Raw genomic sequence first — 25,874 nt, forward strand, 5'->3', positions numbered from 1 at the left:
CACATTTCCCTATACTTGGCCGTACTGCGCCTCCCATTTTCGCATCCAAACATGCACGATCCTCTCCATGAGCCCATCACTCACTGGATCTTCAACCTGCCCAAGGACGCTGCTATCTCTGATAGTCTGGGCCGTCTCAAACTTCAAGCCCTTGTCTGCGTCGTGGTCTACCTCACCTGCCTGGGCATCCAAGTCCTGTTTCTCCTCACTACGCCCATACTTTCCCTCCCAGAAATCAATCAACTTCCGACTTGGATTCCTTTTCACGTCGGCGTCACTTGCTTTGAGCTGATCTAGCCAAATCCTCGGACTAACCACGTCAAACCTCGGGAATGCTGGATGTCGTTGCAGCACCGGTATCAACTCTTCTCCAAAACTGAACGTCTTTGGATTGAGCACATGATAGACCAGATCTGCATCATACTTGGCCCTTTGAGTTTCATTTACCTTGGGAATGGCCAACTCCTCAATTACCTCAGCCGCCATATCCACAGGCAGCCAACTGGGCCTCTCATCTAGCAGTGGCAGACAGCCTGCACTCTCAGGTAATGCAGACCTCACCATCAGCGCGATCGCCTCGGTATCGTTCCACACAGCTTGCCTCGTGTCACCAGCCAGCTGGCCGATACGCAGAACCCTTGCCATGCATCCTGTGCGCTGCATAGCCATATGCGTAATTCGTTCCGCAACAAGCTTGCTGCGTCCGTAGCCCATGCGCTGTGCACATGACAGATCCATGGCTTGTGTCTCGGCGATGGTCGCGGGCTTAGGTGTTCCACTTACCGCAGACACACTCGAACAGAAATAGAACTCGGCTGGTTGGCTGTGCGTGGTCCGTAGCGCGACGTGCTGTAATAGGTTGTACACGCCTCGGACATGCTGTGGTTCAAAGGAAAGGAGGGGCAGGTTGAAGTTGACCGCCCAGGCGCTATGAATGATGTGTGTTAGACAGTCGAGCATGCTTTCAAGCGTAGTTGGCTCCATGCCGAGCGTTGGTAGGCTGAGGTCAGCTGGGAGGGCGATAATCTTCGCTTCGGCGTCCTGAAGCCTAAGGTGGAGAAGGTCTCGCGATCTCAGGGCTGACATGACGCGATCGTGCGCGGCAGTGGGCGAGTTGGCGCGCACCAAGCAGTATATTCTGCTAATATCGCTGCGTTTCAGAAGATTGGACAGAAGAACCGACCCGAGGCCACCGGTCACGCCTGTAAGCAGCACGGTCTTGGTGAGTACATTAGGTTTGTTCGTTGGATCGTGCGGTGTAAAGTCGGAGTATTTCTCTATCAAGTCTTGCATGATCTTGATCTCGGCTTGGTCCGGGTCCGGCTCAGCTTCGTCGATGCCGCATCTCAAGTTGTACAAGTGTCGTGCCAAAGATCGAGCTGTGCCCCGCTCGAAGACAACGTTCTGCGAGAGTTTGGCCTGGTTTCCGCCGAGGTCAAGCTCTTTCTTAATCATGTTCCAGATGCGCGTGGTCTGGAGACTGTCGACGCCAGCGGAGAAGATGTCTGCATCTACAGACTCAAGAGGGGTGCCAAGACCGTGGCGAAATTTGCGCAAGAGGTAGTCTTCCAGCTGTGGAATGTCGAGTTGCAGGAGATGGTCGCTCTTCTCTGTTACACCCGACTCGAAGCGGTCGTATGCCTGGTTGATCATGTCCCCGTATTGCACATATAGCTGGGCTCGGATTATGGTTCCTTTGTCTGTTCGGGGGTAGATCTCATCGCATGGTCGGACGATAACGAGGTCCCGAGGAATGCGTGAAAAGGTCTCGGCTTGCCTGTTGGCTTCTTCGATCCGAGGCCATATTTTGTCGAGGAAGTCCTCGTCACTCGATTTCGCTGATTGCTCGCTTTTGAATATAATAGCGCCTGGTACCGTCCTCCCAGCACCAAAGACCGCGATTTCTTTGATCAGCTCACTTTTCCGGATGTGGCCTTCGATGGGTATGGGGAGGACCTTTTCGCCATTGACCAGCGTTAGGCGATCGTCAAGTCTACTCACATACTTCCAGTAGTTCGATTTCAGAGGATCGGGGTGCCGCATGAACAGGTCCTTCGTTCTGAATGCGTTTGGCGGATTATCCGTATTGACAGCCACCTTGGAAGGCAATCCCTGTAATGCGACACATTCGAAGATACCGGGAGAGATTTCGTCCATCAAGACGTGGTCTGCCACTGGTTTGTGTAGCCGGAGATAATTCCATTCGTTGTCTCCGGGTTGTCGGAAGGAGTTCATGATAAACCCGGTTTCTGTGGCACCGTAGTTTCCGGCCAGGAATACGCCTTTCGAAACCAATTCGTCTCCCAGTGGATCAGGACAAGCACTGCCACCGTACATGACAATCTTTGCCTTTGCAAGCTCAGCAATTCCCTCATCCTGCTCGGCCAGGAGCTTGAGCACGTAAGGGACAGCACAGACCATTTCCGGCTTAGCGACCCTCAACGCTGCAAGAAGATTCTGCCTGGTGACTGGCATTTGGTGATTACCAAAGAACATGGGCCTCTTTGCGTAGATGGCTCTGCCGAATTCCATGAGGGCATGGGAATGGAAAAGTGGAGAGACGGTAAACGACCTGAAGCCCAGGCCTTTCTGCCAGTTGGCTAGACATCCAAAATTGGTGATGAAGATTGGCTTCGGGAAGCCTGTTGAGCCGGAAGAGTGGATGATCCACGCGACCTTCTTCGATTCCTTCTCGTTGTCACAGTGTCGGAAGAATCTGGGAATGTCGGCATTTGCACGGTAATCTTCTTGGTTGATTCGTGATAACGATCTGATCTCTAGTTCAAAGCGCATCTCAGCTATGACAGGATCGTATGCTGGAGGGGCCACAATGATTGAACAGTCCGCCAGTCTCATCAGGCTCGCATATGCCGGGGCTGTTAGCCTAGTGGAAAGGAAGAGCACGGCCCACCCAAGTCGGTTGAGGGCGAAGAACGATATGATTGCGTCCAGGCAAGAAGGGGTGAGAAGAGCAACCACTGGTGCTTTACGCAAGTCCGGATCCTAGAATGGTCAGAGCAGCCTCGGATCGTCAGTGGATTGCTTTGGCCTTACTGCTGGTTGCAACCCCTGCTTTTGATACCACCAACAAGCCGCATCCGTATATCTGTCGATGGCCTTGACAGTGTGAACCTCATAATCCGACGCACCCGTCGCAGGATATCCGACCATAGGTATATCGCCATCTTCAGAAGCATGTTTTCGCAACAGACCATCAATGGTCCAGTAGGTGGATGGTAGTGGACGTGCAGCCATGCCATTATGGGGTGAATTTTCAACACCAGCCGCTCTCAACGTGGCTGTCACTGGCACTGTCGTTGTCACGGAGGCCATGGTGGCTGTTCTTGGTCCTGACCGTTCTGCTTGGCCATGAGTGCGACAGCAGGACGGTTTTATATCCTCGATGTCTGTGGAAGTCTGAGCACATCCCGTCGGAGCTGCCGACGGATGAAGCGAAGCATGGAACCCCGCGCGTTGACTCCAATCTCACCGCATTCCATCCCGGCTGCAATTTAGCTGGACATGAAAGACGGCTGGTAGTCAACGTGTCAATCTATACCTGGGTGTTTGAGGCTTGAGGACCGGTCCTTTGAGCTTGAACAAAGGGAGTAAAGGAGAATTGCAACTCGCCATATGCGAAAAGCCCCTCGCGTACTTTTACTCGACCGTAGCAGGGGTGGTGGCTTGTCACGTGGAGTCACGTGTTAATATACGGTTGGAGATGTAAAGAGGGCTGCACTTGTGCTGTGTAGATAGATAAAATTCGATGCGTTTACGCAGTCCTTTGTAGTCTAATGTTCTGTATGGTCTATGCTCAAAGCGCTAAACGGTCTCATCTGCTTACTCCTGCTTGTTGTACAATGAAAGCATAAACGCTGCATCCTTGTCTAAAATATCCAGATTGATGATCCTTCATCCAATAGCTCATGCTGTAGTACTCTGATTCCTCTTGAACTCGTACACGGGATCAAAAGTTCATGCACTGGAAACGGTGGTGATACAAATGGTGAAAAATCTGGTTGATAGGTCAGTTGATCGGGAGCATCTGTACCGTTGATTCTGGTCCTAGCTGCCGCAGGCACGATAGACCTTATACTGCTGTGATGCTGCTGCTGTGATGCTGGCTCACAACTTCGCCTTCAGTGGCTTGGTCTCTGGCTTGGACTTGTTCTGATCAACAGCGACGATGACCAGCACGGAAATGTCGTCCACTTTCCCACCATGCCACGGATCATAGGGGAACTGCTTCTGCATCTCCTTGGCAAAGGGGCCGTCTCTTTTGCTGGACAAGCTGGCGGCTTTTGCTTCTCCGACAATAGCTGCCGCCAGGACACTTTGCAAGGATCCGGTGGCAAGGGGGGGCCGCTGCGTCGTGACGTCCACCGAGTCGGATATGCTCAATTTGTGTTTCTGAGGCGCCAAATCCAGGTCGACGAGTTCAGCAAGGACAGGCGAGATCACATAGCCTTGATCTTCGGATCTGAGCCACGCGCCAGTCGCGCGCATATGGTGCGATACGATGGACAAAATGTCCTGGGAGTTCAGATTATCCCAGACGCCGTCCGTCGCCAGAACAAGCACATCGCCGTGTCGGAGCATGTGGTCGGCCAGGTCGGCGCGGTCAGGCTTGTCGTTCAGAGGTAACCCGCCAAAGACCATCGCTTGGGCGAGAATCTCCGGCGGCGTGAGGGACATCTGATACGGGGTGTTGAAGGCGTGCGTTTGCGGGTTGGAATAGTGGTGAACGGTGCCTAGGCGGAGTTGCAGGAAGCCCGAGTCACCTAGATTGGCGATTCGCATGCGGCCGTTGCCATCTGTCACTGCGACGCATGCAGTGGTTCCGCCAGCCTTGATCGCCGGGTCGCGGATTGTCTTCTCATAGCCTATCTCAAGCAGCTGTTTCGGACCAAGGCGTTCATCCCCCGACCATGAAAGTGCCGTCTCCGCCATGTAGCTGCACAGGCCGTGCGAGAAGTCCGCCGGGTCAATGCCATGCTCGCTCCACCCGCCCACGCCGTCCGCGATTGCAAACGCGGTGGTCTCAGAGTCAAACCCCACGCGCGCAACGAAATATGCGTCCTGGCCGCTATCCGGACGTCGTGCTCTCTTCTCGTCGAGCGTCGATCCCCGTTGCAGACCCAGCCCATCCTCGTTGCTGGGAATGTACTCATATGTGCTTAGTTCGGGGCGGTACTTTCGCCCTTTCCCGCTCGAGGAAGCCGCAATATGTAGCGATATGTGAGGAATCGCAGAATTAGACGGCGCATTCGAGGCATGGGCGGAAACACGTCGGGGCGTGGAGTGCACGGCTCTGACCGGGAACTTGTAAGGATCGAGACTTCGGCGGATATTTCGGTGCAGGTCTAGAAAGATACGGTAAGTAAGGGCTGGATCGTGACGAGAGGATTTGCCCGCACGGTGGTTCATATGAGAAGGAGTGATGGTAAAGGAACGAGTGAGGAGCGCCGGTGCTGTCCGCGTACCAACTGCTGTGGCCATGGTGCTTGTGAGAGTTGAACACGAAGAGGACGGAAGGGCATCAGCCGGAGCACTCAAGGGCGCATTTTGAAGGCAACGGTGGCTGACACGACTGTAAACGGCGCGAAGGCAAAAGAGAGAGCGTTGTCGAGAGCGGCAGTGAGTGCACAGAAGTTGCTTCACAGTTGACATGTCAATCAAAAATTGTCTCTGCGATAATCTCGTCGCCGTCGGCTGATCTTCGGACGACGTAAGAGCATGAAGTACGGAGTAAGTATTGAACACTCAATCATGTCATCATTAATGATCATTTCTAATTCAGAAAAACATGTTGACCAACCATCATTGAATCTGCAACAACTTTGCTCACTCGATGTGCAGATGCTTTGGTTACAGCCTCAGAAAGGAATGGACTCGAGAAGGAGTGCTTCACTGCTGGTCGATGGAGGCCAATTCAGTGCATAGGAGGCCTGGCTGCAGTGACGAGAGCTGAGGTATCTTACACTTCGACTTCCTGAACAACTGAATGTCCGCGCTCATCCAAAAGGCCATTAGGCCAAGTCGCTCGCATGTTGCCAAGAGTCGATCTACTTCGGAAGACAGGACTGGACAGCCCTGCCCCCCGAGCTGTGAGCGCGCAGATTACTTGCGTTGATTTTGAAAGCCGACATTCATTTGGAGGTACGAAGCGTAGGTGTTGATTCTGAGGGATTTGCGCATACGGCATATCCAAATCCCGCATCAGCAATTGCCACCGTCGTCTTGTCATCGTCCAAGTCCTTGCCATTACAACGATCCGTACAACCGACAGCCCTCCGATGCTTCTGAAACTCAAGACCGCCACGGCCCAAGCCCTGGGTATCCCTTTAGGCTTCTGTGGAAGCCCCTAGTCTCATCCCTTTGGGCAAATCGACCCAGAACCCTATCGCGGAGACTAGCTCCTCGTAGTTCTCAATATTGACTCTCCATGCTCGCAATACACGATCAGGCAGCCCCGAACAAGCAGTCCACACGCACCACACGACATTCCAGCCCTACTTGCACCTAGATATTGCACGCGATAGCGTCCTCAATGTCCTGAAAAGTCTGCTCCGGATTCCAGTCACACGCATCGGTCGCGACATGCTGACACAGTGCACTGACAAATCGAAAGTCGGTGCCACAGCCCGGACACTGATACTTGTAATGTGCCTCCCACCAGTTCCTATAATAGTAGAAGGCATCGCTGTCGAAGACCCATTCGTCGATGGCGTCGCGATCAGTGCCACTGGCGCAGGTACCGGATCCGGAGAAATGCAGTAGTCTCGCGTCTTGTCAAACACATCTCAAGAGCACTGTAATAATTGAAGCTCTCGATTCTTTTTCATCTTCATACGTGTGTGAAAGCCTTGCTTCTTGATAGGGTTCGGCACAGAACGGTTTCTCTCGACGTTAACCATGCTAGCACCCCTAGCCCGGGTCAACTTATCTTGCACATACATGTATATCGGAGACTTGAGCTACCTGCTACCGGGAGCGAGAGTCTCAGATACTCATGCACAAGTTGTGATAGTCAAGACAGTGGCTGCTGGCGTCGCAGAAACAGCAGCCGCGGCATCTGTCACTTGTCCAGCACCCCCAGACCCGACGCCCAAAATACTGTTGAACACATCAGCAGCCGCCTGGTTCTGGCTAGTCGCCACTGCCTGAGCACTGGCGCTGGTGCAACTCGCTTGCACGTCCGCTGGCGCGTTGCAAGGAGACCCCAGTCTCTGACAGATGAATCCAGCAATCACTGCAATGTTCAGAGCAGAGCCATGGTTGTAATCAGTCTGGTCTTCGGCGATAAACGCCTCGGTATTGCGGCCGTCAAGTCCAGCTTCGAACAAAATAGTCGGGTTGCCACAGCTGCCGAAGTCCAGAGCGCGTTTGTGTTTCTTGGTAAGCCCGTCAAAAGCGTTACACTCGTCTTCCTGGGTCTCGCACTGCTGTTGGCCACCAGTAAGAGCACCGCTGTTGGCGGCATTGGAACAGGCGTTGTGCTGAGCGGAGCATGAGCGTTGGAGCGCGGCAGCAGCATTCACGAAGGTGTCGCCCTTAACAGTGAAAGGGCGGTCACCAGTTCCAGAGACAACAGGAGGCGGGGAGCCACCCAGGGTACCGGTGAACGATTGGATATTGACACCTTCGTAGGGGTAAGCAAAACAGGTTAACGGAGAAAGTGTTCAGACAGCTTACCAGATCCAGCAGCCACAGCTGTAGCTGCAGTAGCAGCACTGGTCACCACAGTAGACATGCCCGAATTGACGGCGACCGTGGTGGTAATGACCGTGCAAGAACCGGCTGGGGCAGCAGTGGAAGACGCCACGACGCATTCGCTCGCAGAAGTCGCCACAGCAGCGGCAGTAGCGGGCGCGGATACTGCGACATCCCCGGCCCCCGAAGCGACGGGAAGAGCAGCTAAATCAATATTCGTTGCGCTGATCACGCCAGTTCCGGTAAATGTTTGGCTTATTCCGGCAACAGCGGAACTGATTTCCTCCTCACTGGCATCGAAAACAAGGAGTTTCTCACTGAATATACAGCCAGGTTCATCATCGGCAGTGTCACAACTGTTACCCTGGGCAGTTGGATCACCAATCTAGATACATGGTCAGTAATCAATACAACGACGGTAAAAGGCAAACGTACTTGACCTGGAGCAAAGGTCCCGGCCTCAAGAGCCAGGAGCGGATCAACACCAATACCAGCCAGCTGTTGAGCAAGGGCGAGTGTGATCCCCTTGTTGACGGAAGCAGCGTTGGCGGAAGCAGGGTCTTGGTGCTGAGAGATGGCGGCAATCTCAGGATTGGTCGCAGTTTCGGTGCAAAGGACGCTTGCCAGGCCTACACTACCTGTGTTTCTTTCGAGCGCCCGATAAACCAGCGCCCCCGCCATACCGACAAGGTCGCCGGCTTGTTTGGCATTTGTGAAAGCTTGGTCAGCCGTTTCCTGCTGTAAGCAATCGAGGTTGGTGACTTGTCCGGCCCCGCCCGCAGCTGCAGCGTTTCCAAGGAGGCCAAAGACAGGGTCGGCGATCTGCTTGGGATTGTTCAGATTGAGGGACGTGCGGACAAGGTCGAGATAGTGGTTGTGGGAATGCTCCTGGGGCACTTCACGCTTGTGGGACTCATGAGCAAATGGGCTGGCCGTGGACAAGCCAACAGCAAGGAGCACCGCCGCAATTTCGTTCCTCATGATGTGGAAGGCGATTGGACAAATCTTCACTCTTGAGAGCAATCCGATGTTGAAGGAATGACAGTGTTTCCGGGAAAGAATAAACAAATCAGGAGCCGGCCTGTCGTGTGCGAATTGTACAGCTCGAAATGAAAGAATGAAAAGGGTTCGCAGAACCTGGAGAACGAATGGATGATTGCAAGATGAGCGGATTGTCAGGCGTGTAAAGGAGGAGACCGAAGTGAGATCTGTGCCTCCTTATAAAGAAAGCCCCTGGTGTTGGTGGTGACATGGTGATAGTATTACACTCACTAAATCACCTGAGCCGCGGCTCCAAACGGTCCCCTTGGTATTGCTTGGAACAAGCGGCCAGCCATCTTGACACGATTCTTGATCCAGATGTCCACGAGAAGGTTGTGGGCAATTGCCTGAGCTGCCCACGAGATTTGCAGGAGCTTGGGAAAGCTTGAATTTACCCAGGTCTGGCAAAGGTGGCATGGTCAGATGCGGCTGGCGATATTGGTGTGACAGGAGATCGATCATAAGACGGGGCAATGTGTGCCTGTTCGGGACCGCGCAGCCCGATGGTGCGGAAGAAGCAAGCGAGTTTTCCAGGAAGCTGAAGCTCGATTAGCTGACCTCAAACAACTGGTGTTTGGACCAAGCTGGAAAATTGCGCACTTCGGGCTTCGGCAGATCTGAAGGAAGACACGTGGACATGAATTCTCCAGGCGAGATCTGGCGCCTTGTCTCAGTCCCAGGCAGAGTGAGATGAAGGAGTACGGTAGATGTACTCCGTACGGGGAAGGTTGAATACAAAACTGAGGTTGTTTCATGGCCAGTTCACAAAAGACCGAAATTAATAGCCGAGCCGCGATGAGCATGAATAGCCAATAGCAGGGGAGCAGAAAAGCGCACTCTTCCTCTACAGCAGTTTGTGAATAGTGGAAGCTTCATAAGAGTCGAACTTCAACATATAGCAGTGGGCCTGAAAGTGGCCATGATGGAGAGCTACAGTGTAGATTAGACAGCATGCTACCTTCTCCTGTGTAGCTTTCGCCCCGTCTCTTGCATCCACGACTGATCGTGCAGCTCGACCGTATTTTGTCTCTTGACGTCTTGGCAGTTCGACAGGGAAAAGTGATACGATGAGTTGATACCTTAACTATTATTATGTATTCCGTACAAGATTCCTTCCGCTTGGACCAATGTCGGCTTCCCCATCACTAGTTGAAAGCCGTGTACAGAGTAGGATGCTACAATTTTTCAGTATATTCCCACACAACCGGCAGCAAGCCATTCAGAGTCTTTCAGCCATCCCTTGCCCCTCGGACAATTCCCACTCATGGAACACCTGCTTCAGAGATGTGACAATCCCTTCAGCCTCTTCTTCACAAGTCTCGGTTGCAACATGCTGGCACAAGGCGCTCAAGTATTGAAAGGTGGACGCGCAAGTTGGGCATTTGTATTGGATATATGGGAGGTCTGAATCGTGATATCTCCAGCAAAGACGGCCCGAATCAACAATCAATTCGTCGACCTTCCGGGAGTTTATGCCACTTTGACAGGTGCCGGCTTCGAGGTGAAGGACCAGTGCCGCGAAGTCGGGGAAGTGACGGTCGCACCCATAGCATTTTGTTCTGCGTGGAAGATGGGATCTTTGATGCTAATTATCATAGCCGAGATCAGTACACAGCTGTTTCCCCTTCAGTCAGAAGAACTACCTACCTGTTTTAGTTCGTTCTCACTACCAAGGTAGCGATCGCACTTGGTACAAAGACTGTGAGCGGCGACTTTGTGGCTTGTGAGCATTTGATTGTCGGTGTAATCATCATCACACTGGTCGCATACATTGTGGCGAGAGGAGTGCTTGATGTGAGCTTCTCGAGCGGATATTGTGACAAACAGCCATTGGCATCGTGAGCACCACAGGTCTCCTTCAAGGTGGTTTGTAGCCTTTTCACAATGCTGAGTGAGGCCGTGCTGGGATTTGAAATCTCTTTCACAGTAGCTGCAGCGATATATGTCGTCTTTTTGGTTGATGGTGACTAAGTTTCCTCGAGGCATCTTTGCAGATTTGGATATTATGGTCAGAAGATGCAGGAATCTAACAATGCGACGTTATTCTTGGATAGTCGTCCAACAGAACTCTTGATGGCCTCGGTTGATGGCAGCGAAGAGAGGGTGAGAGCGACATCAGGACGAGTACGAAGCAATATCACATTAATTAAATATTTGTTTTCAGCAGTCCGGCTGAACCATAAAGAGTAGGGTGCTTTCTTTCCTCAGCTGAGTTACCCCCTGAGCTCAACTATTGTTACCGAAAAAGACGATCGAGAGCGAGCTCAGATAGCTGGGCAACCTACGCCTGCAAGAGGTCTAGTGCTTGTCAGTAGTGGCTGTCGCCTCAGCGCCCACGTGAGCGTCCACCCAGCCTCGTGCAGCCTTGTCCGGAAATTTTGCTCCGCACCAAGCTCAGGTTGATTTCGCGGGGAGAGCTTCGTTGGTTGGGTCGCTGACAACTCCCATGGCTGCGGGGCTTTCCAGACTGCATTGAATCTATATCAATTTTGTACCACTCGAAGTTCATCCCGTACCTCTGGACTTGGAAGCTTCATAAGGTTGGTCTGCAGGATCTACACGTCTGAGATTCACCATCTGGCCATGGCCGCTCAAGTGCCAGCCGCGTTAAAGACAGCCGACATCACTCGCTTCGCCCACCGAGCGGCTCAACTAGAAAAGGCAAAGCCTATAATAGCATACTGGTGTAGGCCTTTGCATGTCTTGAATCCATCCCACGGTCGCTGACCCGACCACAGGCGAGTACTGGATAGTCAACCAGATTTTGTCCAAAGGCCTTCACAATGCGGATCAAGAGAGCCTGGCCTACACCACGGCCTTGATGGATAAACTGGAACAAGTACGCCTACCTTCCCGACCTGTTTACATTTGGCCTAACGAAGGTCCAGTTCAAAGCTGAACATGCACAAGAGCCGGCCGTTACCGACGACGTGGTGGGCAAAGCCTATGTGGAACAATTTGGGCTGGAAACATTCGAAAGAGCAGACAATGCGGTGCGCGCGAACAAGGCGTCAAGGCAGACGGCAGATACCTTCCAGGCGTCAGCCACATTCCTCGACCTCTTGCAGATTTGGGGCGCCCTGGAGCCCGAGATTGCGGCGAAGATCAAGTTCGCCAAATACCATGCGCTCAGGATAGCCAAAGCATTGAAAGCGAGTGAAGATCCAAACTTGTCCAACCCGAAGCCACAAACACCGGTTGACGAAGCTCTACCGGCACTCGACCCCAGTGACGCCGACGTGCAAGCGCTGGAGGGGCACAGCGCCACGAAATCCAGGCAACCCTCCGTCGTCGAGGTTCCGGACGAAGCCGATAAGATCCAGAAAACCCTTGCGCAAAAGTCCGTGCTGGACGAATCGTTACATCCTTCGAGAGATCCCTCGCTGCCACCACCACTTGCCAGACAGCCTACTGTGACCGAAGTTCCCGACGAAGCAGATCGAATGCAGAGCACTCTTGCAACACAGTCCTCAATCGACCAATCCCTGCATCCTTCAAGAGCACCGTCCGTGCCGCCAACAAACGACGTTTCTCCTCTCCCCGACCAAGACGCAACCAATTTCTATACCAACACAGCCGGCGAGCCGGCGGAGATCTCACCACTCGAACCATCTGCGGAGCGCAAACCTTCAGTCGGAGGTAACTACTTTCCCGTTGTGCCGCCGGGACCGGGACCAGAACCAAACCTCCCCTCTGCGCCGACAACAATAGGTCCGGCAGCACCACTAGAGCTCCCTTCCACACCTACAACACCAGGAAAGGTCAGGACAGATCTCCCGTCCGCGCCATCAGAACCGTCCGTGACATCAGCATCAGCACGAAGCGACCTCGGCGCTGCCCTCAACGCACCCCCAAGCCGTCAATCGCCGCCCTTACCACCTCATCGCCACGGAACACTCCTCCCACAAGTTTCGCCCGGCCAGCCCTCAACATTCACCCCGAACTTTCAGCCTCAGCCTCCTCAGCAACCAATCATCCCGCCTCAGGCCCGGCAAGCACGCGGTCCTGTCCCGCCTGTCCCGCAGTTCCAACAACCACCACAAGTACCTCAAGTACCTGGACCACCACCGCCAGTATTCGCTCCATCGCCTGTTCATCCTCCCCCACAACAAGCCCCCGCAGCGACGATAGCGCCGCTTCCACCGCCAAGCAACGTGGTCATCGATGAGGAAGCCGTCATGAAAGCTCAGAAACACGCCCGATGGGCGATTTCGGCATTGAACTTCGAGGACGTGCCCACTGCGATCCGCGAACTGAGGGGTGCGCTCGCGAGTCTCGGCGCGACATGATGGGAAGGATGTACTTACACCGGTAGCCATGTGTCTGGTATGAACAGCAGGGCTGGAACGGGAACTGCTTCTGTGTGGAAACAATACGTCGAACTTAGCTGGGTGTTCTGGGCGCGCGGTATTCGGGACTCCACCATGTTTGGCCGGTACCTCTATGTAGGCAACACGTAGCCATGTTTGTGTTTCGTCAGCGGGACCAGAAGCAGCTACTGCACATCAGGGATTGATGTTTTTCTGGCCCTGGGAATCATGCAGACTTTATCAAGTCATCGTTGCCAGAGCATTGCTCGAGTTGCCAACCGTGCCGTGCGTTCCATTGCTAGGCTGGATACGGTACAGACTGTAAGTGGAAGAGTGAAACCCGCATTCCGTTCATGGCTCCAGCCTCCTCGGAAAGGTAGGTAGATCTTATGACACTGTGTGCCTGCGTCTTTTCTCGTACTGTGTGCTCGGTATACGGAGTACAAGTCGGCGCGTTACACTACAACACTACGAGATACTGGGGGTACACACACTGAAAATCGAACCGCAGACACTGCTCGACCGTTTGTTGCTAGTGTATGTAATTAAGAAGGAACACCACTTCGAGTCTGTTGACGGGGGTTGTCCTCGCATCGTTCGTAACGATTCCTTCATGGCATTCGTATCTTTTTGGATTTAGATAGGTTTGTAGTTGGTAGGGTATCTATTCGTAGCTACAGAGTTTGAGAGCCACAGTCGCTCGCCGTGATATCAGCCGGCCTTGTCCGCCGCCCATATCTCATGTGAGGCACCGGCAATCTGTCCATGCTCATCCGATCCTGTTCCCGTTCGATTCGAGTTCGAAAGCAGCCCACTCTCTGAGTCTGACATGAATAAAGGCGACCACAGGTCTTCCTGGAGCTTCAAGCCGCAAATGGTTATCCAGGAGGTTTTTGTTGCGTCGTTCGTTTAGATGGCTGCCCCAAGGAGCTCACAACCGCCAGCTTTGTGGCAAGTCACCAAAACCCACGCTTCCAAGCTATACACTGTGTTCTTCGTCACCTCGCATCCTGCACGCGCTCAATCGAATAAATCGCCAGCCCGTCTCCTCACCCTCTTCTCTCGAACCGGCGCATCGAACAACTCCTTGCCTTCGTTCCGGCCCGTCCCTGTTTTCTGGTACTGGTTCGGAAACAGCTCTTTAACTTCAAGGGCTCTTCCCTTGATGCTCAAGCCGCCAGATCCTTTGATACTCAGTCCGTCGGAAGCGCCTTTGATGCTCAGCCCGCCACCGCCTCCGTTCGAGGGAAATAATTCCACGCCTGCATTCGACGGCCCGTTTCTCGACTTGGTGCTGTCGATTGATATGCTCTTCCTGGCGAACCTTTCCGCGAGGTCTTCTTCGTTCTTAGCGTCCATGGCGTGGCTTCGTCGATGATTCGATCTGGGACTCGTTTGAGAGGCGCTGAGAAGGTCCGCTTTCAGCCGCTTTGCCGCGGCAGCGTTGGCGCGATTGTTTGCTGCATCTATCGGGCGCAACGGGGGAACCGGGTCCGTGGACATGGAGGTGTCGGTATCTGATGGCTTGGCAGGGAAGAGATCCAATCGGTCGGAGCGAAGACCACCGCCGGATTTGGGGGAGGAGGTGGAGGAGAATAGTTCCTTGCCTGCATTATTGACGCGGGGCGGAGCACGATCTCGGTAATTTCTCCGTCGTGCACGACCGTCGTCGTCTGATTCGGAAATCTCAATCTCGTCGCTGTTGCGGGTCCTCATGCCGGGACTCGCGCTTCTTCTCCTCCCTTTGGCGACACGAGAGAACAAGTCTCGACCTCTGGCCTTGTCGGTGTTTTCTGGATCCGTGGCGGGCGCATCGTCGTACATGTCCGCCGAGAAACTCTCTGTAGGATCGCCGCCGTTCCCAGCGTCTTGATATCCTCGCCCACCGCCGCCCCGCCGTCTGTGGAGTTCTCGGTCGTCAAATCTGCGTCGTCGGTAGTCACCTCTTGTGTTCTCAAATTCTTTGCGCATGCGTTCCGTCGGGTCTTGGTCGGGATGCATCAAATAGTATCTGCTTGCTTCACGGGCGCCTTTCTTCTTGCGATCGCCTTGCTGAGCTACCCTTACGAAGAGCGTGCTCGCTGGTCGGCTTGTCAGGTGTTTCGCGGCGCGGAGCTCGAAGGGATTGTTCGTGAGTTCTTCGACACTGACCGGGTTGGCGAGGAACGCGACGTGTGCTTGTTTCGCGGCGTCGTCGGCCTTGAAGACTATGTTCGCAGAGGTATCGTCGACCCATTGCACGTGGATGTCGTCCCCCGCTTCGCTGAAGTGGTCGTGGACGAACGCAAGGATGTCGTTAGTATGCAGGTCGTCGACACCGCGGATGTGCACTTTGTTCCATTGCGGCTCGAGGGCGGGATCTTCGGTATAGATGGCGGGGATAAGGGTCGAGGGATTGGTGACAGAGGGTGCGGCGCCGGAGGGCACGAACGAGGGTTCTTCGCCTTCCTATGGGTGAAGAATGTGAGGTCCGTATAAGATAGAAGGGAGCTAGGGTCAACGTACTTCGAGCTGGAACTCATCGTCGAGAATTGGACCTTGATCATCCATGTCCATGTCGATATCAATGTCCATCAAATCAGCATCCTGCCCCGAGGACACTGCCGACGCCATAGCGAGAGCCATGTTGTGAGAGGACGGCAGCGCTGAAGCAGCTGTATCGCCGGCACTGAGAGAGGCTATGTAAGCGTGCTCGATGGATAGATCCAAGGTGTAGAATAGCGCTCAGAGGGGCGTGGACATGGCTGGGAGGATTTGCAAGGCTGAAGTGAACTGAACTGAGCAAATTGCTGGCCAGCCGAGTTGTAAGTGATGTGGCTCTGAAGACGTCTCTATGGAAGAGGCAGTGACAGAGCGAACATGGTATAAATGATAGAATATGATGGCAATAGTGATATTGTTGATATTACACGGTCGTGACAACGCGGCGCATGCAAGGCTCAATTCTCGCAGCTTCGAGTCTCGAGGCTCGAGGCTGTTCGTCTGCTCTGATATCATTTTCGAGGCTACCGAAAACGGAATAGACCTGGCGCCGCTTTTCCAGTGTTGATTCGCTCCGTGTCTCCGCATCGGCACGTGACCGGCTTCCCCGCGTCTGGTCGTGGCAGCGAGAGTAGCAAACAACCAGACAACATGCCTGACCCGAGGCTGGGCTGACGCGAGGGGAGACATTCACGGTGAGTAGAGGGGCCGCATATCCGTTCAACAGCGGGCGAGGCTTGGGACTTGTGTAGAACTTCAAAAAATGTGCATGAATAACGTCTGGCAAGCCTCCCTTGCCGCCTGAGACCGCCGCTCCTCCGTGCCATGAATGCTAGAAGCTTTCGTAGGCTAACCACGTGGAAGGGGCCGTCTATATGCACAGGAAGCAATATGGCGGCTGCTACTCAACGGGTCCAAAGAAGACACCTCTCAGTCCACCGCATAGCAGGCTCCTTGGGCGCTGAGATCCACGATGTCGACATTAACGAGCTAGCTGAAAACCCAGGCCTGGTCAAGGAGATCCGCGAAGCCCTCCTCCAGCACCAGGTCATCTTCTTCCGGGACCAAGACCTCGACGCTGAGCGGTTTCACAAGTTCACCACCTTCTTTGGCAAGCCCGTCGAATACCCCTTCGTCAAAGGCATCGACGGCTTCCCCACCATCATTGAAGTGCTCAAGCAAGAACACGAAACGATCAATTTCGGAGGCATCTGGCATTCTGACACTACCTACTTCGAGAACCCGCCCATGGGCTCGATACTCTGGGCCAGAGAAGTGCCTCCCTACGGCGGCGACACGCTCTTCGCAAATCAATATGCCGCATACGAGTCGCTTTCCGACGGCCTCAAACAGACACTCTCCAACCTGAAAGCAGTCAGCACCTCAGCAAAAGCGGATACAAGCAAAACCCGCGAAGACCGGATCCGCGACTCGGGAAACTCTGCGGCCAAAGATTCCTTCGAAGCTACACATCCCGCTGTCCGCACTCATCCCGAGACCGGCCGGAAGGCGCTGTACGTCAATGCCGCGCACACCTCGCACTTCGAAGGCTGGACTGAAGAGGAGTCAGCTCCTCTCTTGGCGTATCTGTTCAAGCACCAGGTGAAACCGGAGTTCACATGCCGCTTTCGCTGGCAGGTGGGGAGTATTGCCTTTTGGGATAATCGTTGTGTGCAGCATAATCCGATCAACGATTACCATGGGTTTAAGAGGAGGATGCTGAGGGTTACCCTGGAGGGCGATAAGCCTGTGTAGATGTTGGCTTGAATCCGGGCCAAGGGGTCGTCGTGAAGCAGAGAGATGTTTGATGAGACATCCATGAATCACGAGCTCAGAAACACAGGTGCAGGTCGCGAAAGCGTCAATGCTGAATGAGCTAACAGGCATGGACGATCGTGAGCTGGACTAGTGACCCAAGCACGACCAAGTATCGACAGCGAGGGCTAAGATGGACGACTGACGGACCTGCAAGGGCATACTACGACATAGGAGTTCAGTGGAGCTTCCAATCACTTTTCACGGCATTCCGAAGTATCTCATAGTCTAACTGCACGCTGAATTCGCTTGGGATTCTTGATTGCAGACCGGACCAGCTGAGTCTAGTATCTCGTAAAGCAACGCATAAGGGGGTATAATAGGCAGGAATAGATTGCTTTTGCTTGTGTGTCGTGTGCCACGCTGTTTAATGTCCAACCACATATCCAACCTCTTGTCTTCATCACCATTCATCTTCCAAGCATGTGTTTCCAATGTCGATGTCATATCTTTGTGTCTTCAGCACCGAGCTATCGATCGGACTCTCTTTGACGTTCTCAAGCCTTTGGCAACGGAGTTTATGAGGGTTGGAGATGGTTGGTAGTCGTCTTCACTGTCGACGTCTCTGTCCTTTCTCTTGTGCGACTGTTGGATGTGTTCAGGTTCTTCATTGTCACTCTCAACAATGTAGACGGACTCTTCGTCTTCGTCTTCTTCAGAGGAGTACTCTGGCGTCTTCTGGCGGCGCTTCGTCGTGCTGCGTGACTTTGTAACATGGGGTGAAAGAGTGGTCTTGCGTTGCTTGGATGTAGTGGTGGTTTGCGCTACTTTCTTGCCTTGCTGGGATGTCGCCAGCGGTGCGCGCTTGTTGCGTCTTTCGTCGAACTGAGAGCGAAGACGGCCCTTGCGATTCCAGAAATTCTTCACAGCACCACCGGCAGTCCTCTTGCAGCCGTCCACGACCTGCATGCGACGCAGCGCCTCGGCAAAGCGAGCTTCCCCTTGGATCTGGCCCTCGTGGTGGATGTCAAGCATATGACGAATGCATGCATCTTCTTCCCACAAGGCCCAGGCACGAGCCGCCGGTTGACTGCGAGAAGCAACAATCAAGTGGGCTGGGGCCGGGTACGGGACCATGTTGGTGTCGGCACTGCTTGCGGCCACCGGGGCGTCATTGCTGACAGTGCTGGCAGCTGTGTTGTCGATAGTGGTGGTGTCGTCGGTATCGGGGCCATTGTCATTGTTCGCCACGGGGTCGGCGTCACTGCTGTCGATGATAACAGTGTCATTGCTGACAATGGTGGCACCATTGGCATTGTCGTCACCGTCACTATTGACGTGAGGGTCGACGTCGTCACTGTCGATGCTGTTGGTGTTGATGATGTCTAGGAGCACCTCAGGACCAGCTTGAGGTGGCACCTCATCGTCAGCGGCGTCGTCCACTCCAAAGCCTTCGAGATCCGAAGGATACTCGAACTCCAGCTCGTCGGCGGCCTCTTCTACACCAGTAACAAGCTGCCAGAGATCTTCCTGCAAGCCATCGTCTGGCTGCAGGAAGTATCCCTCTGCAGTTGCACTGAGGTGGAAGTCGCTTTCTGAGGCGACCTCTGCGCCGAAGGATGGGTTGAGAGGACCCGTAGGGCCAAAAGGGCGCAACAACTCCAGGTACTCCTGGTGGGCATCTGGGTGTTCATCGAGGTATCTAAAGACTAGAGCCCTGGTGGGAGAGCTAGTGCGGTACAGCTGATGAACCTGTCGTTGGATGTGGTTGGCTCCATCGTTGAAGAAGGAGGGCTCGTCGTGGTCGGCGTGGACCATGTTGATTGTGGTGTTTGGTATAGAAAGAAAGGACAAAAGAAAGGCACGTTTCGAATATGATATGCTAGGGACTGATGTCGTGAAAAGGTGTCGATGCTGCGTAAGTATGTGTTCTGTGATATTCTTGAAGAATGGTGTCGTAAAAAAAAAAGTGCTGATGCTGAGTATGGTGTATGTGGTATGCCGAGGGGGAAGAAAGCGAGCTGCTCAAAGAACATGGTGGATATTTATGAGAATATCCAGAGCGCTCACGGCCTGACGACCTACCTATTGTCTATTGACAGTGTATTGAGGTTGTCTGCGAAAAGAGTTGCAGGAGCAATAACCATTCAGCTGAACTTGAATGCATTGAAGCGCATTGAATAGACTGGTAGGGGACGTGGTAGAAAAGCATTGAGAAGGTGATGAGAAAGTGAAGTGATAGCAGTATGCACAATGAGACATGCGGTATCAATGGGATCAGGTTGGAAAATATCGCAGGGGAACAGAGTGATTGAAGAGATTCTGCCGTACCGTCCGCGAAATGCTTCAAGGTTTTAATCGCACAGTGCGGAAAGGCAACCACCAGTGAGCCTTGCCCGGCTTTGTTTGAATGAATCATGTCAATCGATTGATCGCTGTTAATACACTGACGTCCGACTGTGTGTCACCCGTATTTAGCGCAGCTTGCACAATCGAGAGTGCAGTCTGTGGCGTGTAGGGGACGCCCATCGGTTCGCAGGGAGCATCTCCTGTCCCAAGGTCTGTCATGTTCGCCAGCTATCGCGAAAGTTGGAAAAAGCCAGCTACAGCGGTCTTCCGATGACCTAGAACAGAGGTGGAAATCGCGACTGAGGGAGTTTGTGCAAGCTGTGAATCATCTGAACTGAGCGAGGGCAGTAGGTAGACAGGAGTGAAGTCAGGTTTGTCGAATGAGATAATGCTGCTATAGTTCAAATCCTCCACCGTAGATACTTGGCTACGGCAGAGTATTTTGGCCTAACCTGACTACGGTATCGTCGACCGCGTCCCCAACATGGTACTCGCTGCCTCCTCCCCATCTGTGTAAATCCAAGTAAGCACGCCATGCCATGGCCGAAGCTCTGGTCTTCGTCGACAAAGGATGAAGGTGACTCGGCAGAGGCCATCCCCACAAAGGCAAACCGAAACTGGGAGTCGACGACTACCACAGTAGCAGAGGCAGCCGAGTCTGTTCAGCGCAACACAGCAGAAGCCGTTTCAGGGCAGTTGAAGGCCTTCACACAGCCTGAGACAATCGTAGCTGCAGTCCTCCTATCTGCCACCTCTCTCGGTCTTTACAGATTCTACAGGTCGTACCTGCGAAGGATCCCGCAAGCCACCAATATCAACCCTGGATACCTCGGGCGCAGGAGCCTTGTCGGTCAGGTCACGAGCGTCGGAGATGGAGACAACTTTCGCATGTATCACACCCCTGGCGGGAGGCTCGCAGGATGGGGCTGGCTGCCGTGGAGGCGGGTTCCCACAGAAAAGAAGGCGCTGAAGGACCAAACAGTATGGACCAGCAACGAAGGTAGGAGGTTGCTGAAAGCTGACACGCTGCCCAGATACACGTCCGCCTCGCGGGTATTGACGCGCCGGAAATGGCTCACTTCGGACGACCATGTCAACCATATGCGCAAGAGGCTCTCGACTGGTTGACTGCATATCTCGTGGGTCGCCGTGTCCGCACATACGTCTACAGAGCAGACCAGTACGGCAGAGTGGTTGGAACTGTGTATGTTTGGAAGAAGTTGTGGCGGCGCGATGTTGGTCTACAAATGCTCAAAGCTGGGTATGCTACGATTTACGAGGCTAAAACTGGTGTCGAATTTGGGAGAGCCAAAGAAGAGCGATACAGGAGAGCCGAATGGTGGGCCAAAATGAGGAGGAAAGGAATGTGGGCGGGAAATCAGCGGGATTATGAGAGTCCTCGAGAGTACAAGAATCGACATGGAGTCGGTGCCCCGAAAGATGAAACGAAGCAATGATGTGGTCTTAGATTCATGCTTCTGATACAGCGAGGCGCAGAAGGTTACTGTTATCGGCTCGAGGCCACTAATCCAATATGGCGTGATCGAAGGATCTCCTGAACGATATAGGCCTTTCAATCGAGCAAGCTCGAGTCACGTGATGGGCTCAAATCCAGTGGTGCCTGAATTCATGGGATGACTTCAATCTCTCCATCCTGGTTGTTTAATCCTTTGCATACCTGGTAACTTCAGAGATGCCCGCAACAGACTCGCCAGCGCTCATTGTAGCCCGCTTCCTGAAAGCGAATCATTACGTTCAGGTATGTTTTGGGGACTCTGAACTCGGACCCCTCTCATGACACTGTAGACTCTTGAAGCATTCCTCGCCGAAGCAGGACTCACCGAAGATGTGGTGACACTAAACCCAGGCGACTGGACGATCGAAAAAATCCTCGAAGAGAAGAAACAATACGACGCCAGTCTTGCGTATGAAAAGAAAGGCAATGACGTGGATGTTGGATGGCCGGTGCCGGCACCCTCAACAGCAGTCGAGCCCGAAAACTTCCCAGCGACATCCAACATTCTATGCGTGAACGGTCACAGCTTGAATGGGGAGGCGTCCATTTTTGTCACTGCTGCGGATCGGACTTGGAGTCAATTGTCGCCCAAGCCACCATTTGAGTGGAGGCAAGGGTTGGACAATCCCCATGGCAGTCCGATTTTGTCGCTCAGTTCGCTGGAGGGAGGGTATATCTTTTCAACTTCCATGTCTGGACAATTAATGCTGCATGGCCGACGCGGCGAACTGATTGACACAGTCCGAGACCATCTCAAGTATGCTGTCCAGGTGGTCGCCGGACACACCCACCAGGGCAAATGGATTGTGGCAACCGCCGGGTGGGATCAGAAGGTACACATCTACGCCCCTGAGTATGGGTTGGCTGAGAACTTCCGACCGAGTGAACACGCGATCTCTGCTTCCCACAATGAGCCGATCATCCCAGGACTCCTGCGCGATCCGATCCACACCATCTCAACGCCTACGGTCCCGGAATCCATGGTCCTCGTGCGACATCCGGATACTCACGAGCTGTACCTCATCATCTCTAGACGAGATTCTACGTTCCTGTATTACTACTGCATCACGCCAACTTCATCCGAGTCATCTTCCTCGCGGAGCAGCGAGGCCACTTATTCTGTCCAGGAGACCGGTAGACAGAACCTCGCGCCGCACTCAAACGCCTGGGTTGCCTTTACCCCGTCCTGCCTGGCTTCGTGTCCCACGGATCCGACTCTCCTAGCAGTGGCGACATCTCACCTACCGCATATGAAACTCCTGATCGTCCGTCTGCTCTTTCCTACGGGCTCTTACACGCCCAGCAACTCGTCCGCCGAGGAGTTACAGTCACACACGCAGGCAGCTCAGGCACGCGCAGCCCTGGCTATTCAGGATCGGGAGGACGCAGCGATCAAGTTGCACGTCACCACGATGGCACCCCAGACGCCGTACTCTAACCCGCAAGTTGTCTGGCGACCTGGAGGAAGGGGCGTATTTGTAAATGCCGACGATGGCGTAATCAGAGGTGTGGACACACAGAGTGGAAAGGTTGTGGCCTTGCTCAAGGGGCACGAAGTCGGTAGTAAAGTCCGCACGCTCTGGGCCGGGTTTGAAGCTGCTGGAACGGCGGATCGGAGTAGTAGCGATAGTAACAAGGAGATCTTGGTTAGTGGTGGGTTTGATAAGAAGGTTTTCTTCTGGCGGATTGAAGATGAGAAGTAGATCTGGCCGTACGAGGCAAAGAGTGGAGAGCCGCAGCGGCTTCGTTATAGCAGATGGGCTGGATATATGTCATGATCTGCCTCATTCCCATGCTTCTTCCGCGGCGAGTTTGGTCACATAAGATGTGAGGATTGAAGGCTTCGCATCGCGGGATCGACCATTTGGTAACGGTGCTCTCCGTCCTCATCCCGCAGCACTTTCACTGTCTCCTGTCTCAGCTTCACTGCGAGCACCTGACCTGCACCCAATCACAACCATATTCCGAAATACAAGCCATATATTTTTCATGGATCGAATTTGATCTCACATTCAAATGGCAAAACCAAGCAGTTATGTTTGTAGGAAGTCTCGTCCATCGTCTTGTCAACCTGCTCGAAAGAGCTCGTCTGATCAAGCAGTAAATGGGAGCATCGCATACCTCTGTGGTGATTGTTGGCAGTAAGTCTTGTCCACAGTCTTCATCATCTCCTCTCTGGTAGAGGTCATCGATTGAAGCTATAAGTGGGAGCATCACATCATCTGAGCCTGGAATGAGTAACAAAAAAACACCTCATCTAGAGATACATAGTGAGGAGGTTTTCTCAAAGAACTGAGTTTTTGCACCCTGTGCGCGTCGTCGTTCTGGATTATTTTTGAGCCTCTCAGTGCGTGTGGTGACCGTGAAGCAGGGGGGAGGGGAAGGCCTTGGCGGACAGAGTCTGTCTTTGATGAGGTACCTGACCATCTTAGTAGAGAAGATGTACCTGCTCTGCAGACAGATGCCTTTGCAGCCTGGCAGAGCATGCAAACTGCCATTCTACCTCGACCTCCCATAGTGACCACCGAGCTTTTGCTCCCTCAGCAAGACAAGTCCATGGATTTCGGGAGGGTCTAAAATCATTTCCCTGTCTATTATCCGTTCGAACGCACACCACCAGAAGTCAATGAAGACAAACGCCTCGACGTAATCTAGTATAAGGGTGATAACAAGTTGGGGTGAACTGAGGCTACATACTCAAAGTCGGTGGCCAAAGCGTTGCGAAGATCCATCGGTCGTCGTCATCTCGCATTGTATAGCTCCTTGAAAGACTTGCCACAGTGACCGAAGGAAGAAACGCTCCAAGGTTCAAACATTGACATGAGGCATTTAGTTGGATCAACGACCGATGATTCTTTACAAGCATCGGGTCCTCGACCATTGGCAAGCATCTCAGATGTGATGGATGATTTATCTAACGAGGAACGCGCGTTCTAATGCTATCGGAGTCTTGCGTTCCATCCCTTGTCATTCAAAACATATTTAAATGACGCGCAGTCACGAGCCTCGGTCATCGAGTCGATTCTAGAGCATGTGCCGAGTCCGGCGGTGTGGTCAGAGCTGGCGCGATTTGTGCAACACTATGCATTCGCGGATGTCCTCCAGCTTCCGATGATGTGCTATGTTCCTGGGAATAGAATCACGAAGAAGCCTCGTCGTGTCGCAGCACCTTCCAAATCTCCTCCGTGAAAGACCATGGCTGCTACAACAGAAGGTGAATTTGCCACGAGGGATGGCACCAAGTTATACACGAAGACCTGGAAGGTACGGAAGACCCGGAAGCATGTTCCCCAACCCTGACCATGATCCTCGCCATGTCCTGGCATTCTTCGAAACGCCAACACTCGCTGAGCCGCACTCTAGCCCGAACCTGACGCTGCTCGAGCTGTTCTGATATTCTTACACGGGTTCTCTGACCACATCAATGGTTCGGGCAATCATCCCACGCAGCTTGCTTGTTGACTGACCCGTTTCAGCGTACTATGACTTGTTTCCCACCTTGAGTTCTTCGCCATTCAACATCGCTGTATACGGCTTCGATCAAAGGGGTTGGGGCCGCTCCTGCAAGAAACCTGCGGACAATGGACACACCGGGCCAACGTCGCTTGTGATTTCAGACGTCCATGACTTCGCCCTCCATGTGGCATCACTGCCGGAAGCACAGGGCAAGCCACTGTTTCTGATGGGCCACAGTATGGGTGGCGGAGAAGCACTCACATACATGCTTTCGACCTCTCCGGATTTCTCAAATCGACCCGCTATTTCAGGTCTCCTCCTTGAGTCACCTTACATTGAGATGCATTCCTCTGGTCAGCCATCCTCCATGAAGGTACAAGCAGGAAAGCTGGCTTCCATGCTTCTCCCACGCATGCAGCTCAAACAGAAGCTGGACGCGACATACATGTCTCGTTCGGAGAAAGTACGTCAAGATTGGATTGATGATCCGCTTTGCCACGATACTGGCACCTTGGAAGGACTCAAGGGACTCCTGCAAAGATCAGCAGATCTCTCGCACCTATCCCACGGTCGACCAATACACGGCTTTAGTACAAAACTTCCTTGCCCGCTTTGGATCTCATTCGGCACCGGAGACCGAGTCCTGTCACACATTGCTGCGCAGCAGTTGTTCAATGTCGTGGAAGCACCCAACAAGGATAAAACGTTCAAGTTGTATCCTGATGCATACCACAAACTCCATGCCGAGCCGGATGGGGTGGGCGAACAGTTTGCAAAGGATGCCGGAGAATGGATATTGGTGCATGTCAAGAAGCAGGCTGAAGCGGCTCAGGTTGGTGAACCCCGGTCCGGTCAGGAGGTAGTGAGCGGCTTATAAAAACCAGAAGTCCAAGCTGTGATAAGAGAGCATGAAGCCGATCAGTGCCCATCGTCAGTACGCAGGCCGATCGAACAGGAACGGATGGAGCGCGCTTGATCACAGATTCCATTTCATCACCTGTCGGCTTTTCAGCCTCCTCATGATCCATTGACGCAGCATCTGAAGGGTGCAAGGCTGGTTCCTGCAGCTGACAACCAAAACCAAAGTCAGTGCCGCATGATGTGTTGGTGCCAATTTGTCTACAGATGACATCATACAGCCACCTTCTATATATGGTTAGCTCGTCTTGGCAGCCCCCCGATACCCACGGCTGCTGAATTTGCACCTTCAAACAACCATTGTCACTCTGTCGTCTTGTCCAAAACGTCTCGGC

At 53.3% G+C, this 25,874-nt stretch overlaps 12 protein-coding genes across 12 annotated transcripts; 5 read left to right on the forward strand and 7 right to left on the reverse strand.

Annotated features, from left to right (window-relative positions):
* Window positions 1-9: 9 nt before the first annotated feature.
* G647_03040 (uncharacterized protein) lies at window positions 10-3,333 on the reverse strand (the record flags this gene model as incomplete). The annotated part of the gene is made up of 2 exons (XM_008727386.1): window positions 10-3,003; window positions 3,055-3,333. 2 exons carry the CDS (start codon window positions 3,331-3,333, stop codon window positions 10-12), a joined length of 3,273 nt encoding a protein of 1,090 aa, XP_008725608.1.
* Window positions 3,334-4,125: 792 nt separating this feature from the next.
* Window positions 4,126-5,499, reverse strand: G647_03041 (uncharacterized protein; the record flags this gene model as incomplete). The annotated part of the gene is made up of 2 exons (XM_008727387.1): window positions 4,126-5,363; window positions 5,418-5,499. The coding sequence occupies 2 exons, from the start codon at window positions 5,497-5,499 to the stop codon at window positions 4,126-4,128; spliced, it is 1,320 nt and encodes a 439-aa protein (XP_008725609.1).
* Window positions 5,500-6,549: 1,050 nt separating this feature from the next.
* On the reverse strand, window positions 6,550-6,786 carry G647_03042 (uncharacterized protein; the record flags this gene model as incomplete). The annotated part of the gene is made up of 1 exon (XM_008727388.1): window positions 6,550-6,786. A coding segment is annotated over one exon (237 nt), but the record flags the coding sequence as incomplete, so codon positions are not given.
* A 224-nt stretch (window positions 6,787-7,010) lies between these two features.
* On the reverse strand, window positions 7,011-8,694 carry G647_03043 (uncharacterized protein; the record flags this gene model as incomplete). The annotated part of the gene is made up of 3 exons (XM_008727389.1): window positions 7,011-7,642; window positions 7,696-8,098; window positions 8,149-8,694. The coding sequence occupies 3 exons, from the start codon at window positions 8,692-8,694 to the stop codon at window positions 7,011-7,013; spliced, it is 1,581 nt and encodes a 526-aa protein (XP_008725611.1).
* A 1,712-nt stretch (window positions 8,695-10,406) lies between these two features.
* Window positions 10,407-10,526, reverse strand: G647_03044 (uncharacterized protein; the record flags this gene model as incomplete). Its single annotated transcript, XM_008727390.1, has 1 exon — window positions 10,407-10,526. One exon carries the CDS (start codon window positions 10,524-10,526, stop codon window positions 10,407-10,409), a length of 120 nt encoding a protein of 39 aa, XP_008725612.1.
* An 811-nt stretch (window positions 10,527-11,337) lies between these two features.
* On the forward strand, window positions 11,338-13,043 carry G647_03045 (uncharacterized protein; the record flags this gene model as incomplete). Its single annotated transcript, XM_008727391.1, has 3 exons — window positions 11,338-11,440; window positions 11,493-11,593; window positions 11,643-13,043. The coding sequence occupies 3 exons, from the start codon at window positions 11,338-11,340 to the stop codon at window positions 13,041-13,043; spliced, it is 1,605 nt and encodes a 534-aa protein (XP_008725613.1).
* Window positions 13,044-14,084: 1,041 nt separating this feature from the next.
* G647_03046 (uncharacterized protein) lies at window positions 14,085-15,689 on the reverse strand (the record flags this gene model as incomplete). The annotated part of the gene is made up of 2 exons (XM_008727392.1): window positions 14,085-15,512; window positions 15,570-15,689. The coding sequence occupies 2 exons, from the start codon at window positions 15,687-15,689 to the stop codon at window positions 14,085-14,087; spliced, it is 1,548 nt and encodes a 515-aa protein (XP_008725614.1).
* A 747-nt stretch (window positions 15,690-16,436) lies between these two features.
* Window positions 16,437-17,300, forward strand: G647_03047 (uncharacterized protein; the record flags this gene model as incomplete). The annotated part of the gene is made up of 1 exon (XM_008727393.1): window positions 16,437-17,300. One exon carries the CDS (start codon window positions 16,437-16,439, stop codon window positions 17,298-17,300), a length of 864 nt encoding a protein of 287 aa, XP_008725615.1.
* A 519-nt stretch (window positions 17,301-17,819) lies between these two features.
* Window positions 17,820-19,118, reverse strand: G647_03048 (uncharacterized protein; the record flags this gene model as incomplete). Its single annotated transcript, XM_008727394.1, has 1 exon — window positions 17,820-19,118. One exon carries the CDS (start codon window positions 19,116-19,118, stop codon window positions 17,820-17,822), a length of 1,299 nt encoding a protein of 432 aa, XP_008725616.1.
* Window positions 19,119-20,183: 1,065 nt separating this feature from the next.
* Window positions 20,184-21,106, forward strand: G647_03049 (uncharacterized protein; the record flags this gene model as incomplete). The annotated part of the gene is made up of 2 exons (XM_008727395.1): window positions 20,184-20,630; window positions 20,684-21,106. 2 exons carry the CDS (start codon window positions 20,184-20,186, stop codon window positions 21,104-21,106), a joined length of 870 nt encoding a protein of 289 aa, XP_008725617.1.
* A 236-nt stretch (window positions 21,107-21,342) lies between these two features.
* On the forward strand, window positions 21,343-22,868 carry G647_03050 (uncharacterized protein; the record flags this gene model as incomplete). Its single annotated transcript, XM_008727396.1, has 2 exons — window positions 21,343-21,408; window positions 21,456-22,868. 2 exons carry the CDS (start codon window positions 21,343-21,345, stop codon window positions 22,866-22,868), a joined length of 1,479 nt encoding a protein of 492 aa, XP_008725618.1.
* A 1,492-nt stretch (window positions 22,869-24,360) lies between these two features.
* Window positions 24,361-25,498, forward strand: G647_03051 (uncharacterized protein; the record flags this gene model as incomplete). The annotated part of the gene is made up of 3 exons (XM_008727397.1): window positions 24,361-24,429; window positions 24,529-24,592; window positions 24,642-25,498. The coding sequence occupies 3 exons, from the start codon at window positions 24,361-24,363 to the stop codon at window positions 25,496-25,498; spliced, it is 990 nt and encodes a 329-aa protein (XP_008725619.1).
* Between the last annotated feature and the right edge of the window lie 376 nt (window positions 25,499-25,874).

This window comes from Cladophialophora carrionii, assembly GCF_000365165.1.
Source record: "Cladophialophora carrionii CBS 160.54 unplaced genomic scaffold supercont1.2, whole genome shotgun sequence".
Taxonomy (NCBI): Eukaryota; Fungi; Ascomycota; class Eurotiomycetes; order Chaetothyriales; family Herpotrichiellaceae; genus Cladophialophora; species Cladophialophora carrionii.